At 37.8% G+C, this 18205-nt stretch overlaps 1 protein-coding gene across 1 annotated transcript in view; it reads right to left on the bottom strand.

Annotated features, from left to right (window-relative positions):
• LIMK1 (LIM domain kinase 1) overlaps window positions 1-17704 on the bottom strand; it is a 135694-nt gene extending 117990 nt beyond the window's left edge. Inside the window, exons 1-2 of the mRNA XM_067159670.2 lie at window positions 17681-17704; window positions 17141-17258 (exon numbers count right to left, since the gene is read on the bottom strand). Coding sequence (XP_067015771.1) covers window positions 17141-17258; window positions 17681-17702 — 140 coding nt within the window. The 5' untranslated portion in view covers window positions 17703-17704. The remainder of the gene's footprint in view (window positions 1-17140; window positions 17259-17680) is intronic.
• Between the last annotated feature and the right edge of the window lie 501 nt (window positions 17705-18205).

The following is an 18205-nucleotide window of genomic DNA, read 5'->3' as shown; positions in this document are numbered from 1 at the left end:
ACAAGACTGAGTTGGAAGAAACATATAGATCATAAGGTGGATAAGGCTCGCAAGATTATGTGGGCCTGTCGCAGGGCCGTCGGGAAGACTTGGGGCCTAAGACCTAGGGTGGTCCAGTGGCTCTATATCTCCACTGTACGGCCCATGATCACCTATGCATCTATAGTCTGGTGGCCAGGCTCAGAGAGTAAAACTGTGAGCACCAAGTTAAACAGTGTCCAAAGACTTGCGTGTCTAGGAATAACAGGGGCACTGGATACTACACCATTATGTGCAATGGAGGCCATCCTAGGTTTTCCCCCCTTACATTTATATGTTAAGGTAATAGCGGGAATAAGTGCCTATCGCCTTTGGTCACTCGGAGGATGGTCCTTCAAAAACCCGAATAGAGGTCATGCCTCTATTCTTACAAGGCTTCACCAGACTTGCCCTATGACAATGATGATCGGGGATCTGATGAAGCCTAGCTTTAATTTGAATTATAAATTCACAGTGGTGATACCCACAAGGGAGGAGTGGGCCGCGGACGCTGGGGCCCGTCTTAAGTCTGGGGGCTGTACATGGTACACAGATGGCTCGCGGACGGAGGCGGGCACAGGCGCCGGGGTCTGGGGGCCTAAGACAAGGCTCTCCCTTCCTATGGGTAAATATGCTACTGTTTTCCAGGCTGAAGTATACGCAATACTAGCCTGTGCTTTAAATATATGGAAAATGCCTGGACACAGAAGACACATCACTATATGTAGTGATAGCCAGGCAGCGTTAAAAGCACTATGTGCAGTTAAAACAACATCAAAACTGGTATGGGAATGCCAAAGGATGTTAGATCAGCTGTGTGAGCTTAGCTCAGTTACCTTATTATGGGTTCCTGGGCACACAGGAATCAGTGGAAATGAAGAAGCTGACAAACTAGCGAAACAGGGCTCAATGGGTTCCTTTACAGGACCAGAGCCCTTCCTGGGAGTGTCACTCCGAAGTGTGAGATTGGCAATATCCCAATGGATAAACCAGTCTCACCTAGATATTTGGAAGAGGTTAACCATAGCAAGACAGGCACGTGAACTTATCAAAGGGCCTAGTCAAAGCTATAAAAAGGTCCTAACAAATTTGAATAGGACCAGAATGAGAATGGTAGTTGGACTGTTAACAGGCCACAATACCTTACAGAGACACCTACACATCATGAAAATCACCCAGGATCCGATGTGTAGAAGATGCGGTAAGGAGGAGGAGACCTCCGCGCATGTGTTATGTCAGTGCGAGGCTTTTGCAAGCACTAGACATCGATACCTGGGCTCACACTTCGTGAGCCTGGAGGACATCAGGAACGCCAAAATCCGGACACTGGTGTCCTTTATAGGAGCACTAGGGCTGGACTAGGCAAACCCGTTCAAGGGGCACAAAGGGTCTTCATAGACCTACGTGTGGAGCTCTGCGAAAACAGGGCTCACTCATTTCTTATCTATCTATCTATCTACCCCATTGCAAAATAAATTGTTCCATTATTTCAGATCGCTTTGTGCTTTGTTAAACAAAGCAATGAATCTACACCAGCTGATGTACTGTTGATTAAACGGTAGCGCGACATAGCTGCAAGACAGCGCTGCACCAAGAAAATTCAGAAGAAAGTCACTGATTTTATACAAAGAGTGACATTATGTAAAGATTTTAATGGTTATATACAGTATGCACCTTTGCTTAACAGAGTTCATGCATTTTCCGAAAATATTTATCATGTGTCATCCAGAAAAATGCATCAACCGAATTGGCTCCACCCACTCTATTTCGGATAAACGGGGTTCTACTGTATATATATATACTGTACTTCAGTGTTACATATTCTGTCAACCCATGATTTTCTGAGCAGGCACCAGTAGCACCACACCTGTCAAAGTTTCTTGGTAGTGTTCTCTGTTAGGATCCAAGACTTAGCGACACAGATATGTCTTATGGAGATGAGGTAGGAAAGGCCTAGGAGTCGGAAGGAATTGGCCATGGCTTTAATTAAGGTACAGCCCCAGCATTTACCTGGTGTGAAAATGGGAAACCATGGATAACTATCTTCAGGGCTGCCGACAGTAGGGCTAGTAAATTTGAAAATAACTACTCATTTCATCCCAGTTTTTAATGTCAATTTGTATATATTTGTTTCATTTGTTTTATGTCAATTGTGTGCATGTACATTTGTTTAGTTATTAGATGTTTTACATTAAGGCTGAAGATGGCCAGCCCCGGCCGAAACTAGTCCCTAATTAATGTAATTTAGAATATTACATATTATTCCTTTCCACCCTAAGCTACACAATCATGCGGGTTGGGTTTTTATTTTTATTAAAAGAAAACTAGCCCGTTTCCCTGCATCACACCAGGCTGCAATGATCGTGCGGGTTCCGCACTTTGTATTGCAGTTGTTTTTATTTCGATAGTTGGGCATAAGGAGGCAGCATCTGTGTTTAAACTTTTGTAAACATAACATACCATGCGGCCTCAAGTTAAACTGTCCCTTTTTATTATCTTTTACATATTGATTTCGTTATGAATCTTTTTAAAACATCCTAGAATCATCATAGAAGGTATATCCTTAACAATGCCACTTTTTGAACCTAGTGGTTATAATAAACTGTCAATCTGAACTAGCATGATGTTGCGGGTTAAGGTTTAATTTGAGGTAATGGTGTGTTTCTAACCTCAAAAGTGATCATTAGTATTCTGGGAAGATTTCTCTAATTAAGCATTAGTACACTTATTTGAATACAAAATACATGTATTTATATGAATTTTAGGGATATCAGATGAAGAAATAGCGAGGTTAACCTATGCATCTGATTGTGAAGACTTACTCAGTGAAGATGGTGATGATGATGATGATGATGATGATGATGATGATGATGATGAGTGGGTACCTGAACTTATATCTTCACACGTAGGCAATGATTTTGATGATTCTCATCACGGTGGCAATATTGATGAAGAGGAAGAACACACAGGAGATAATGATTCTACTGATAATCATTCTCTAATCATTTACCTAAACGTCAATCACCGAGTCCCCAACCGGCATCGGACCGAAGACTACTTTTCAAAGAATATTCTGTTTATATAAGTCCTATATTGATGTTTTATAACCTATTTTACTTCATATATTTGATTCATTGTAAATAAAATCATCCACTTACAGAATTTCATATTGTCAACATGTGTCATTCAGCAAAGAAATGTGCTCAAATACACCCTAACTAGCATGATCGTGCAGGTGGTTTTCCACGAGAACAGCGAAGAAAATATTTTTTAAACTATTTTTCCTGAAATCTAGGCTCAACATTATGTACATTGAAGTAAGAGAAAATTCAAATTTCAAAGAAAATAACTCAGGGTGGAAAGGGATATAGTATTGGAAGGTGGGCCATTACTACATTAATTTAATATTTATATTGTATCATCTGCATAGCACAGATTATTTATTGTGTTCCCCTTAACAACAATGCTCTCCTGTTTTTCCTTCCACTGCTTCAGAAAATACCCTTTCAGACTAAACACTGAAGAGGAGTGCAGACAGAACACATCCTTGCCTAGATACAGTCTCAACAAGAATAATAGTTAACACCACCTTTCCAATACTTATCTTTCCTTATATTTAGGAAATAAACATTACAACAGGCGTTGTAAGATGGGACATGTTTCGCTTAACAGTCGTAAGCAACATCAGCCGAAAATAAATCTTAGCCTAAAGTTAGGTCAGGGCCCTGAACCCAGTGTCCTTAACATATATGGCACCCTAAGAATCAACAAGTATATTTAGAAAATGAAAATAGGCTTAAAACTAGTGTGAAAAAACATAGAATGTTACAACATGGCTAAGAGAAAAAACACAATCGAGTTGAGACAGAGGATAAGAACAGAAAGTACAATACAGAGCTGGTAGTAAAATAATTAAAATCATTAGGATATCATTGTTACCAGTCAGTCAATCAGAATGTTCAAACATAAAAACAAGAGTGAAAATATATAAGAGTGTTCATCATGGCCGAGTTAGAAAAAACACGTAATCGTGTTGCCAGAGGTTAAAAACATAAGGTACAACACAGAGCTGGCAGTGTGATAATGAAACTCATGGCTGCCGGTCAGTTAATAAGAATGTTCATACATAACAAAACATGATGGTTATATTCTTTTAAATGAAGAAATAATCAAATCCCACTCTTGTATAGATACGTGAGAACGGGCGAGAGAAATAATATATTGTAGCAGACATGGAGTAGTAACACTTCAAACAGGATTGATCACGCCTGAAGCCACTTCATTTTTGCTGGGAGTTCAAGACCAAAACGGAAAAAATAAGATGCGAAGTGCGTGAACTGAAATCTCTTATGTTGGATGAGCGTTGACCGGAGACATTAGCCATTCAAGAGGGTCTGTTAAATTTATGCCCGTTGCTGCGTGTGTTGTATCTGTGTGCTTATCTGATGTCCAATACGGTCTACAATGAGATTTATTACTTGTAATGTTAGTGAACACGACATGGCTTCAGAGCAGTCAGATGGAATTGAAAGTGAAATATCTACTGAGAATTTTCAGGTTTGAGGTAAACAGTGGAGAATAACTGATGCTTTTTATACTGGCAAAGAAGGAACCCGCACAAACGCCCCCCAAGCAAAACAGTGCGACAGAACCTGGTAAAGAAATTGCCAAATGTAGCTTGAGAATTGCGGGATCATAAAAATGTATTAGATTGCTGGAAGATTTTCTTCCCTGATAATTTGATTATGGACATTGTTGTTTCCACAATTATAATTTTAATGTTATTTGCTTTACATCCCACTAACTAATTTTACATTTTTTGGAGACGCCGAGGTGCCAGAATTTAGTCTTGCAGAAGTTTTTTTTACGTGCCAGTAAATCAACCGACACGAGGCTGACGTATCTGAGCACCTTCAAATACCACCACACTGAGCCAGGATCAAACCTGCAAAGTTGGGGTCAGAAGGCCAGCGCCTCCATCATCTGAGCCACTCAGCCCGGCTGTTGTTTTTACAAACCAGCAGCTACATGTAATGCGTTCACAATATATTCGTGAATGAGACTGTCCAGATAATGACTTTCAAGAAATTAATGCTTTCTTAGGACTTCTATATTTAATAGGTGTTAACCCGCCAGTGGTCGCTATATGAGCAAAATGCTTACAGTCATTGAAAATCGTCTACTATTTTATATAGCATGTAGTTTCGAACTTGAGCCTTGATGTATCTTTGCATAGCAGTTTTGAGAGAAGGGGGGATGCATTGAAACACACATCTGTGAGCCTGAGAAGGAACAGGGAGGGAGGAATTATCGGCGACCGTCAACAGTGAGCATTTTGCTTCACACGCGACCAGTAACGTTGGCGCTAATTTCTGTGTGTGTGATAGTTTTACTATTGTTGTATGTTGTTTCATAGTTGAAACAGTTCTTTGCAACGTATTGTATTAATGTGTTGTGTAATTATTGCGTGATGATGGCTTCAAGTTGTGATATTTTAGCTTGGTTTGATGAAATTCCTTGTGATCAACTCGAGGGCGAAAACAGTGACTTGAACTGTGAAAGTGAACACCGTGAACATAATATGGATACTGAACAGTCCGAGACAGAAGAATGTGCTGAAGGAACTGTACCTGGAGATCAATGTATAGCTGGCGAACAGCCTATGCTGGAGGTAAATGAGAATTTCGTGTTTAGTGACAATGTTTATATAGGGAAAGATAAGGTGACAAAGTGGGGCATACACCCACCAAGAAGAAATCCACGCTCACGTACTTGTGCTGCAAATATAATGACTCATCCTCCTTGTGTAAAGGGCATTGTGAAAGATGCACAAACTATTTTAGAAAGCTGGGAATTGTGTTTTCCAGATACAGTTATAAATGAACTCGTTACATGCACAAATAAATGTATGCAAAAAAATGAGGGCCAGTTATTCACGTCCACGTGATTGTACGGATACAAGTGTAGAAGAAATACATACCCTTCTAGGATTGCTCTATATGTCAGGATTGAAAAGGCTCAGTATTTGAATGTACAAGAGTTATGGTGTGATGATGGAACAGCTCCAGATTTTTTCCGGGCAGCAATGACAATTAGACAATTCTATTTACTCCTTAGAGCTCTTAGATTTCACGATTTAGATACGCGTGAACACAGAAAAATGACTGATAATTTGGCACCAATAAGATGTGTTTTTTGAAGAGTTCATGGCTAAATGCATAAGCCATTACCAGGTAGGGGAATACACAACGATCGACGAAATGCTGGAACCTTTTCGAGATCGTTGCAAATTTAGGTAGTGTATGGCCAAGAAACCTCCCAAGTATGGCATAAAAATCTATGCATTAGTAGATTCCAGAGTGTTTTATACTAGTAATATGGAGATCTGCGCAGGCAAACAACCCAACGGACCTTTCCAAATTGACAACAAACCAATCAGCGTGGTGAAACAACTTGTAACACCAATTGTCAACACTGGTCGCAATGTGACAATGGATAATTATTTTACATCTGTTGAGCTGGCAGAAGACCTTCTGAAGAACCAGAGACTAACTATAGTAGAAACTCTAAGAAAAAATAAGCCTCAGATTCCGCCTGAGTTGTTACACGTGAAAGAGGGATTCCCGTCCAGCAGTAGGCTTGCCTGTGGCAAAAAATGCCTTCTGACATCTTACATGCCAAAACCAAGGAGAATCATCCTAATCCTTTCTAGTATGCACAACACCGACACTATCGACGAAGAATCAGGCGATGCCAACAAACCTGAATTTGTACCATTTTATAACTTGACAAAAGTTATAAAATGTAGTAGATGAGATGAAGGCTACATATTCAGTGTCACGAATCTGTAACAGATGGCCACTAACAGTATTTTTCACACTAATGAATGTAGGATCCATAAACAGCTACATCATTTTCAAACTGAATACAAGAACTCTGCTTGATGGTTGTGCTTATCTGAAGAACTTAGCAATGGAACTTGTGAAACCCCATCTAGTTACAAGGGCTTCTATTCCGAATTTGTCACTAACACTTGTTCGACAGATCAAGCACATTGCTGCCATGACTGAGGAGGAAAGTATGCCACTTCCTGTGGAAGGAATGTACGGTTTGTACCCAAGAAGGAAAAATCGGCGGACAAAGAAAACTTGTTTCAAGTGCCGGCTGCCAGTCTGCAACAAACATACAAGTTTCATGTGTGTGCAATGTGTAGGACCGGCAGAGGAAAATGATAATGAAAGTTGTAAGTGAAGCAATACTAAGTGATGACTTTAGTTAAGCTATTACTCTCTGACAGTTTTAAGTTAACAAGTAAATAACGAGAACATGTCGCAAATTACCATAGGTATAAAAACCTTATTTGTAATTTTTAGTGTCCTTTATAACCATTTGAGATTTATTCTTATTTGTAACTTATAGTGTTTTTTATAACCATTTGAGATTTATTCTTATGTTCATTTAAGGTGGTAATACATTTACGCTTGAAATCAGTTAGTATTTATTATGTAAATACGTCATATCATACCGTGAGCATTTTGCTCAACGCGTGACCACTCGCGTTACTTTCATCCTAGCGACCACTGGCGGATGAACTGTGGATCACAGATGGAACAGCTCCAGATATATTTGTTTCGACAATGTCTTAAAAAAAAAAAAAAAAAAAAAAAAAAAAAAAAAAAAAAAAAAAAAATTCTATTCTATTCCTTGATGACAAAGCTACAAGAAACAAAAGAAGAAATGTTGATAACATTGCTCCAATTCGTGACATATTTGAAACTTTTGTAAGCTTATGCAAAGTGAGCTATAACATTGGTGAATATGCAACGATTGAGGAGATCCTTGAACCCTTTAGAGGTAAATGCAAATTCCAACATTTCACTGCAAATAAACCTGCCAAGTATGGAATAAAAAAATATGCACTTGTTGACTCAAAGACATATTTCTCTAACAACATGGAGATATATGCTGAGAAACAACCTGATGGTCCATGTAAGATACCTAACGACGCAAGTAGCGTTGTGAAAAGATTGATAACAAGTGTTGACAAGAGTGGGCATAACATAACAATGGACAACTACTACACTAGTGTTCCTCTTTCAAATGACTTGAACACAAATCTCAGACTGACAGTGGTGGGCACAATATGTATTTTTTTTTTTAAACCACCAGAGCTACTAAATGTAAAAAAAAAAAAAAGCAACCTTACTGCAGCAGCACGTTTGCATTTGGAAAAGATCCTAATAAGTGTACTTTAGTTTCATACGTGCCAAGGAAGAAGTTGAAGAAGAATGTGTTACTTGCCTCAACAATGCATGCAGACGACAAAATTGATGAGAAATCAGAAGACGCCAATAAGTCAGCAATTACAACTTTCTACAACATGACTAATGGAGGAGTCAATATTGCTGATAGGATAAATACAGAGTACAATGTAACCTGAGTTAGTAATCGATGGCCATTTATTTACTATTTTTTGTGGGTTACTGAATATTGGAGCAATAAATGCCCAGATAATCTACCAAGCAAACACAAATGTAACGATGCTAAGAAGAAAATTCTTGACAGATCTAGCGAAGGACCTGGTAAAGCCTCACACAATTTGTCAATCTTCCATTGAAACGCTACCTACAGCACTGTGCCAAAAAATAAGGCAACTAACAGGACTTGGGGAGAAAACAAGGCGTGCTTTCTGTCCGCTAAGGAAAAACCGATTCACCCTGCATGTGTGCAGTGACTGCAATAAGCATATCTGCAATGAACATACTTATTGAATCACTCACATATGAGACGTGCGCTGTACAACCAGATTCAGACAAATAAACAATGACAGTGATTCAACAAAATGTTGATAAAAACTTAGTCTGCTTGTATTTTCATGTTATTTTATTTTCTGGTATTATTAGTTTGGGAACAACTATGATGCGTGTTAAATGAAATTTACGTTGATCACATGAGTTTTCCTGGGAATAATTATGTGTTTTAGACCGTTAACCAATATAGACTTCATTAATACCGTATTCCAAATTGTATTTGTGATTTAGTAAGTAAGTTGATAAGTTTATAGGGTATTTTATCAGTTGGTGCTATTTCATTTGAAATAAATGTAATGTTTAACTGTATGTTGTATTCATTCAAAATGTAAAAAGAAGTTAAAATTATCAGTATGCAATATAAACATTAAAATAAAATAAAAGCAAAAAGAAGTATACAAAATTAATTATTTTATAAGAGAAATACAGATATTAGGCTCTACCTAACAATGCGAATGATCGCATGACTTCCCAATGCACGAGTGATCACGGGTTAATAGTTTTCCGGTGATCTATCATTATCTATCCTGCCAAGGCAGAAAGCGGATATATGTCGTACTACACTGGATTCGAAAAAGTGTGTTTATTACGCAACAATGAAAGTGCACAATAAACAAAGCAAATAAGAAAGATCCACCTTTCCAATTCAATGCAAGTTACTTCGGTTGAGCTGCTTGTCTTCGGCTTCTTCATGACTTTAGATCTTCATATTTGGATTGTGTTGTGACTTTGTGCCTGACGGTGTATGCAGTCTGGCTCATTTAACTGTTCTCTGCTTTTTGTGAACATTGTGAGACAGTGGCAAACATTGCGTGTGCCGTGCTGATGCTCGGAAGATTATGCATTACTTCTTTTAAGTGACTTACATTCCACTTCGTCTAAATTTTACAGTGCTTATCCCCGTCATTTTTATATCGCCTCTTCAACTGATATTGTGTTGACTTGACCGTTAACTTCTTTCTTACTTATGCATTGTTTTTCGAGTTATAATCGGCTGATGATGACCCAGACTGGGGTCGAAACCGGTACCATTTCCACTTTTAATTAAATAAGAATGTAATCTCTACATCTCTTATTTACTTGTATTGAATAGGTTGAACTACCATATTTATTATTTCAATTTAACTGTGACATGTAGTTTGTCGAAACCGGTAGCAAAAGTTCATAAACGTGATGATTAAACAGAAATGTAAAAAAATTTCACAAAATATATAGTATTGAAAAGGTGGATCTTATTATTTGCTTTGTTCATTGTGAATCTTGATTCAATACGGAACACAAAAAATGAAATTTTTAACGTTAAACAATGAAAGTGACCAACAAAGGGATTCTCGAATGTCACAGGACAGAAAAAGAATGACTTCACAAAGGCAAAACGAGTTGTCTTCTCTACATCCCTTCAGCTTGACACCACACTAGCTGCCTATTATATTGTTACATAATGTACACCCACCAAAGTTATACAATGAGCCACAATTGGTAGTGAATATTTCGAAGAACTGTCTGATTGAAGCTATCAAGTTCATTTAACTGGCTGTCGCACAGGAGAAGCGGTCTTAATACCGACAATCCCTATGATTCCTCCAGATTTGCCTTTTGATTTCAAACGAGTTCAATTCCTCATAAGGGTCTCCTTTGTCATGGTAATAAACAAAATACAGATTCAGACACTTAGTGTGGCTGGAGTTGATTTCAGTAGAGAATGTTTTACTATTCATGAACAACTTTGTGTATCCCTTTCATGTGTTACATCAAATCAAAATCATTTCATGCTCATTACTGGAAGAAAAATGACTCATGTATACAAGGAAGTCTTACGGTTAAAGCAACTTACTGCCTTAAATTCATAACTGTTCCTGTGTGAAGCCAGAGCAGGTGGCTAGTTACTAAATATTTACTTTCTGAATTAATTTATTTCTTTGATTTCTGAATGTGAATTGAACTTTCTCTACTTTGTTGTTTCAATGTGTATATCTGACTGTGTTGAAAAGCGCCTGGATGGACTCAAAAATACTAGTTATATTCTTTCCTTCATTTTATTTCTGATGTGCAGTGCTTGAATGCCAAGTATATTCTACACATGCTAGCAATGTTAATGTACAATGCCTTTTTGTAGGCATATTTCATATTATATGACACCTATTGATTTTCTATGTACTGTAAATTATTTCCTGATAGAATATTACCAGTGCTTTATTTAAATAAATCTTAATTATTGTCAGCATAACTGCACCTGTTACATCGGAGTTAAATGACTATCAGTTACTGTACTTAATTTAATAAACTAATGAATAAATACAAATTTCCATCTATGTTATACATAATTTTCTCAATTACAATGTGAAAGAAAAGCTAAAAGGTTTCCACATATTCAATACTATTTACCAAGCTCGATAGGTATAGTCGCTTAAGTGCGGCCAGTATCCAGAATTTGGGAGACAGTGGGTTCGAGCCCCACCGTCGGGCACCCTGAAGATAGTTTCCAGTGTTTTCCCATTTTCACACCAGACAAAAGCTGGGGTTGTACCTTAATTAAGGCCACAGTCGCTTCCTTCCCACTCCTAGGCCTTTCCTAGCCCATCATCGCCATAAGACATATCTGTATCGGCGCGACATAAAAAACTTGTTAAAAAGTCACTACTATTTACTGTAACAATAATAATTAAACTAATATTGTAATGGTCCACCTTTTCAATACTATATTATGCAATCTTTAAATTACATTTCTGAACTAGGAACTAGTTTCAGCCTTGGCTGGCTATAATAAACCGTAATGCAATACTGTACAAACATATCTAATAACTAAAACAAATGTCCGCCTCCGTAGCGTAATGGTTAGTGCTATTAGCTGCAGTCCTCGGGGTCACGGGTTCTATTCCCAGTACTGCCAGAAATTTAAGAATGGCAGGAGGGCTGGTGTGTGGTTGAAATGGTACATGCAGCTCGCCACCATTGGGGGTGTGCCTGAAAAGAGCTGCATCACCTCTGGATGAGGACAAGTTTATTTTACTAAAACAAATGTATGGACACACACAAATGACATTAAAAAGTGTTAAAAAATCTGGGATGAACTATATGCAGAACATGTAAAATATGACAAAATTAAATTAGGCTCTAAAATTCTTCGATGCGCTGCATCGTGTTAAAATGTTCCCGTAATGCTTGTTAAAATATCAAGCTGAAAATTCTGAAAAGTTCCTTTGTTGGACATTGTCAAGGACGACACACGAAGATATGGTTAAATAACTGACACGTTCTTAATCTGTGGCTGGTAAACATTCGCAATTCAATGCGGTGTCCATGAAGTTGGCACACAACAATAGGCCACGCACCACATGCGGCAATGATGTTAACTTCATGGACACTGCATTGAATTGCGAATGTCTACCAGCCACAAATTAAGAACGTGCCAGTTATTTAACCATATATTCGTATGCCGTCCTTGACAATATCCAACAAAGGAACTTTTCAGCATTTTCAGCATGATATTTTAACAACAAGCACTATGGAAACATTTTAACATGATGCAACGCGTCTTAAGAATTTTAGAGCCTGATTTAATTTTGGCATATTTTATACGTTGTGCACATAGTTCATCCCAGATTTTTTTAACACTTTTTAATGTCATTTGTGTGTGTTTGTATATTTGTTTTAGTTATTAGATGTGTTTGTACAGTATTAAACAGTTTGGACCATACTTCTGCTAGATGCTGTGCGGATTCTTAAAGGTGTTCATTGTAAATCCCATCCGGTCCAGCGGCTTTTTTGCATTTTGTCGCTTTGATAGTGTCCAACACCTCCGCTTTGGTGATGGGAGATATCGCATCAAGCTGGTTGCTGTATTCAATTTCGTACTCCGCTTGTTTCCTTGCATTGTTAAGAATATGAGTGAAGTGCGTTTCCCAAGTTCCTATCTCTATGTTGCTAGGTCTTGATGATCTTCTGGGTCTGATGGCTATATATGGGTCTTTTATTGCTTCTTCAGAGGTTTTTTTTTTTTTTTTTCACCTTCTTTCTCTATGTATTGAGAATGTTTTAGTAGGTTCTTGTAATATCTTCGTTTTTCATTGTATATTCGTAGGTCTTCTGGTTTTGACGTCACCTTGGCTTTATGCAGTGCATTTAATGTGATTTGTCTTTCTGCGTAGCACTCCTTGTCGAACCATGGTTGAGCTTTTCCTGTGTTCGGTTTGTGTGTTATGCTTGCTTTTAGCATATTGTTGATTGTTGCTAGGGCTTTGTTTAAATCACTCTCCTTGATTGATTTTTCTGCTTCAGTTACGTTTCCCAATTCTCTCTCTAATGCTGCCAAATTTATCTTTCTGGATACGGTGATTTTTACGTTTGTTGTTAGAACTTTCTTTGGAATCTTGAGTGACTTTGGTCTGTATGGGGATGTGTTTTCTCAGTGGAGTTACTGGTGAGGTCCACAACCCCTTTTGTTCTAGAATTTGTATATCGTCTCCTTGATGAAATACCAGGTCGATGGTGCTACTTCCATTGTGAGCAAAATAAGTTTTACGTTTTGGGTCATTCACTAATTTGAAGTTTTCTTCATCAAGAAATGTGAGGACAGCTCTGCATTTCAAGTCGAGTTCATATCTCCTGCTAGTATGATGTTTTCTTCTATGTTTGGAATTTTCCTGAAGGAAAGCGTTAGGAGCTCCATTATTTCCTCTATGACACTGTTCGGGCTTATATAAATGCCTATTACAATGAACTTGATTGTTTTTGCAGTTATTAAATTTTCTTCTGTATGTAGGGTCTTCATGGGTCCTATCCATGGTTTGTGGAAGATACATACACCTCTTGATGGCCTTCCTTCTGTTGGTTTCCTTGCTAGGGAGTGGATAGAGTAGAATCCTTGTATGTCTACATGTTTCGTGAGGAATGTTTCTGTGAGGACTAGTAGATCTGATGTTTGTAGAGTGTTTTCTGGTGCTAGTTTTAATAGTCCATTTAGCCCTTCTTCATTCCAAAGGAGCATGCTTATGGAATTATTCGAGAGATACGCCTTCGCTCCTCCTGGAGAAACGAAATCGGCGCACAGTTACTCTTCTTGGCCAGAAGTCAGGTTTAGATGTTATTTCTAGACATTCAAATGGGATTCCAACTTTATAGGCTTTGTTTTCTCCTCTTGTTATGATCTCTTCGCAACTGATGTTTCCTCGGATTCCTTTCTTCCTCAGATAGTTTTGTCACCGTCTCTGGAGTCGTTCCTTGGTTCAACTTCCCAATAAATAGCCAGGCTCTTTTATCTGCTGCTAGTAGGTCGTCTACTACTGTTCCAGTGCCAATTAATGTTTTAGGTGCTGGTCGGCATTGGTGAGTGCTTTGGAATTGTGGCTGCTGTTGTTTATTTCTTTCTTCTTCCGTATCCGCTCTTATTTGTACATTCGTGTTATTGTTTCTTGGTTGCTGTTCATTGTTTCCTTTTCCTACGAGTGGGGGTGTGATCAAAATTCAATACGGATCAAAACCATGAAGTTTATATCTTATGATATTTACTGTAACCTAAAAAAAGGTTATTTGATGAAACTAGTTTTGGTCTTGCTAGAGATCATCATCAGTCGAAAACATGAAAGTTAAGGCAAGACATGAATTATTGATAGATAAAATTTATGAAACAAGCGTGTGTTGCTGATATTTGATGCAAGACAAATAAAGAATTCAATGATAAACACTCATCACAATCATATGTCTTGTGTAAGTTCTCAAAGTTAAACTTAACTTTAATGATTTTCAGTGATGATGGTCTCTAGCAAGACCATAACCATAGCATAAAATAAATTTCATTATAAAGCCCGTACTGTTGTTCGTAAACTTAATCAAAAGGTAGAATCAAATGTTCTACCTGTAGTATTTGTTCAAAGGTGGAACATTTGACTATAACCTTTTGATTAAGAACATAACTAGTATCATCCAATATATGTAACTCTTTTAGGTTGCAATAAATAGTACTGGATAGGTGGAAACCTTTCAGCTCTTGTTTCACATTATATTGCTCTTCAATACGGAATAACATGAAATTTATTACCAATTATACTAGGACTGTGCAACGGAATTTTGATTTGTGGCACGAAATATTTATAGTAAGAATACTTTACTATAAAAGTAAAATTACAAAAGACGGGTATGATGCGCAAAGGTATCACCCAAATATCACTATAAAATTTGCCACAAATGGAACATAATAATTGCTTTTACACATATCAAGTGAAAAATCCCTGGCAAATTAAGAAATACCGTCGTTATTTGAGAAATTTGAAAACATACTTAAGGCTTGTAGACAGGACTGGTTTATGTCATACTACGCTGCTGGTGCCGTCTTTTGTTATTTTCTTCAGGTCCAGGGCTAGCACCGTGAAATGGGAGGGCTATGTCTGTGGATTCTCATTATCTTTGTCCATTCGCTGCTGGTGCCGTCTTTTGTTACTTTCTTCAGGTCCAGGGCTAGCACCGTGGAATGGGAGTGCTATGTCTGTAGATTCTCATTATCTTTGGCCAGTACAAACAGCAAAATGGAGGTCAAAAGAAACATAGCATGATCCCTGGACCAATAAATATTTTTATTTCTGTTCGAAAGAAAGTAGCTCGATCCCTGGACCAATAAATCACTAGTCCACTGAATTTTTCTTATGTACATTGGCCATACCATTTTGTCGCCTATTAAATATAGCATATCGCGGTACAATTCATGAAATGATGTCATTGACAAGTGAAGAATGAAACGAAAGCAAAGAACTTCAGTGAACACAGATATCACACACGGAATTGTTCAAAGTGTAAGACAAAAGACATACGTGTGTCACTATGAGCGCAACACCAAATGTACTTGCAAAGTTGGTAAGTACGTATTAATATTTTCCAAAAAACATATTTCTTAATTTGCCAGGGATTTTTCACTTGATATGTGTAAAAGTAATTATTATGTTCCATTTGTGACAAATTTTATAGTGATATTTAGGTGATACCAATGCGCACTATACCCACAAAAGACGTCATATAAGTAAAGATTTATAAGATTCCTTGTGGCCCTCGTTACCACTTTCTACACACGTACGCATGAAATGACTGTCGTTTGTTTCTCTCGCGGCCTTCTTGTACAGGACATACTGAAGCGATGCACAAGGCTGCCAACCTGCATACTTAGGAACTATGGGGGCAAGTAACGGGGGTATGGGGGTGTAAGCCCCCAGGTTAGAAGCCGCAAAGCGGCCTTAGGCCTCTAGCTTCCAGTACCGACCTCTACATTAAGGTAAGTTTCATAAAATATTCTTGCTGTTTTGCAATCTACATTGTATCCTTCATATGTTTCATTTACTTGTGCTTTTAATCTGCTGGGGTTGGTAACGTAATCCAAGTAAAATCATTCACAACAATGACATATGTGGCAATTTTGTTGGCCAAAAGGAATACAAGTTGCTACTTCAGCAATGAAAATGACATGAAATGCTCTACGTTAGGTTATAAAAGTAAATGTACTCCTGGGTGCACGATGGTGGGTTCCTACACATCGCTATGAACACATTTCTCCTCAGACACTCATTCCAAGTAAGATTTCTTTCATTTCTACTTCCCTAGAATGTTAGAAACAATATGTAACGAGGGTTAAATTTTCACCCTAAGCTATACATCATGACTGCGGGGCAATACTGAAGCGATACACTACTTCCTCTGAAAAGTCCTTTCCTGCAATTGACTTTTGTACCATTAAAAACCAGAACTTCCCAAATTGTGTATATCAACCTGAAGAACAATGTTGAAGTTGTACTTCAGTTTACTTTTCTCTTTCATTCTTACCATAAGCTTGCCATTGCCACAGCAGACGGCTTGAATGACGTCCAATCTAGAAACCAATGTTATGCTGAATACTAGTAGTAGGCCTAAATCATCTATATAAATATTGACAGATAGAAACTACTGTTGTCATGGAAACCGTATTCCAAAGCCTACTATGTTATCTGCAGACAGTAAAATACAGTTTACCCTCATAACCACTATGTTATTTCAGTATTATAAGCTATGCATTTTGAATACTCCAAAATAGTTGCCAGAACTCGACTGAATTATAATAAGCCAAGTTAAAACAGTATTCTTTTGCTTCATTATAACAAAGAATTCAGTCAATCTCTTGCGTAAATAATGTCACAGAAATGACAGGTAGCCAAACATGACAGCTCTAGCCACCAGAGCACATCACAAAGACAGCTTGCAGATTTAGAATAATGTGTAGATATTAAACATCATTTTCAAAATGCTCTGGTAGTTCCCTATTGAAGGATGTACGTTATTTTGAGACAAAAACTCACCTAAAACATTCCATATGCCATTCTTGATTCAAGGCTTGAATGAAGTCCTCTTCGTCAATGATGTTTAAACAACCAGCACAAACAGCAGTTTCCGAATTCGCTGTATCTCCTGCATCTTCTAATACATGAAAAAAGAAATCTAATTACTATTCCAATAGTATTAATCAAGTCACGGATATCTTAACCAAGAGCATAAGGAAGTGAGATTTGCACCGACAAAGTTTGTAAGAAAATGACAACGAAAATCAAAATCATGGGCCTTCAGAGAATAGCAAAACTTTATACAAACTATTTATTAATTTAAAGGGGAGGACTTCGATTTAAAATTACTTTATTTTTGTTTTTATTAGCGTTTGAATACAGAACATGGCAACCCAAGCTTGGACGCCCACTCAGAACTAAATTATTCAGGAACGCATCACTTTCCGTCCTCAACCAGACTTAAAAGTAAAATCGAACATTTCTAAAATGACAAATGTCACACGAAATATTCGAACCAATCCTCAGAACACAGTATATAAAGATTGTTTGGAAACGCACCATTTGTTGCACCCTCCTCCATCATTACAGGAGATCCATTGGATAACACGTCTACCAACATGACTGGAACGTCAACATTGGAAAACGAGTGCCCAAAACAGAACCATGTCGGTTGTTTCCTGTTTATTCTTCTGAAAGGTGCTACGTCAGTCTCAATTAACAATTTTATCTATGCATACACTTCGAAAACTGTTAGTGACGAACGTCCTGCTTGTTTATTGCCAATAAAACATTGTTTTGTTGGTGACCTTGTTTGCTTTTGTTCCGCACTATCTCTTAGCAGATACGGGAAACATGTTGTCAACTTCTGAGGTGCCTCGCAAGGTAGCTCTGTTTCTCATGAACTGAATGCCGATGTCAAGTAGAAGCTTGAAAATATTGTTTTGTATGTGACACTCCTATCATTTTCCTAAATCACCTCCGGAGCCACAGTTTGTTCCTTACTTGTAATTTTTCTGTAGTTCTTTCAAAGCTAATATTTAACGATTCTTTAATTCCTGGTTGTCTGAACTGTTTTCGTTTCTA

The sequence above is a fragment of the Anabrus simplex genome, chromosome X (assembly GCF_040414725.1).
Source record: "Anabrus simplex isolate iqAnaSimp1 chromosome X, ASM4041472v1, whole genome shotgun sequence".
Lineage (NCBI taxonomy): Eukaryota > Metazoa > Arthropoda > Insecta > Orthoptera > Tettigoniidae > Anabrus > Anabrus simplex.
The sequence above is the reverse complement of the archived record's forward strand: the minus strand, read 5'-3'. Positions and strand labels throughout refer to the sequence as shown.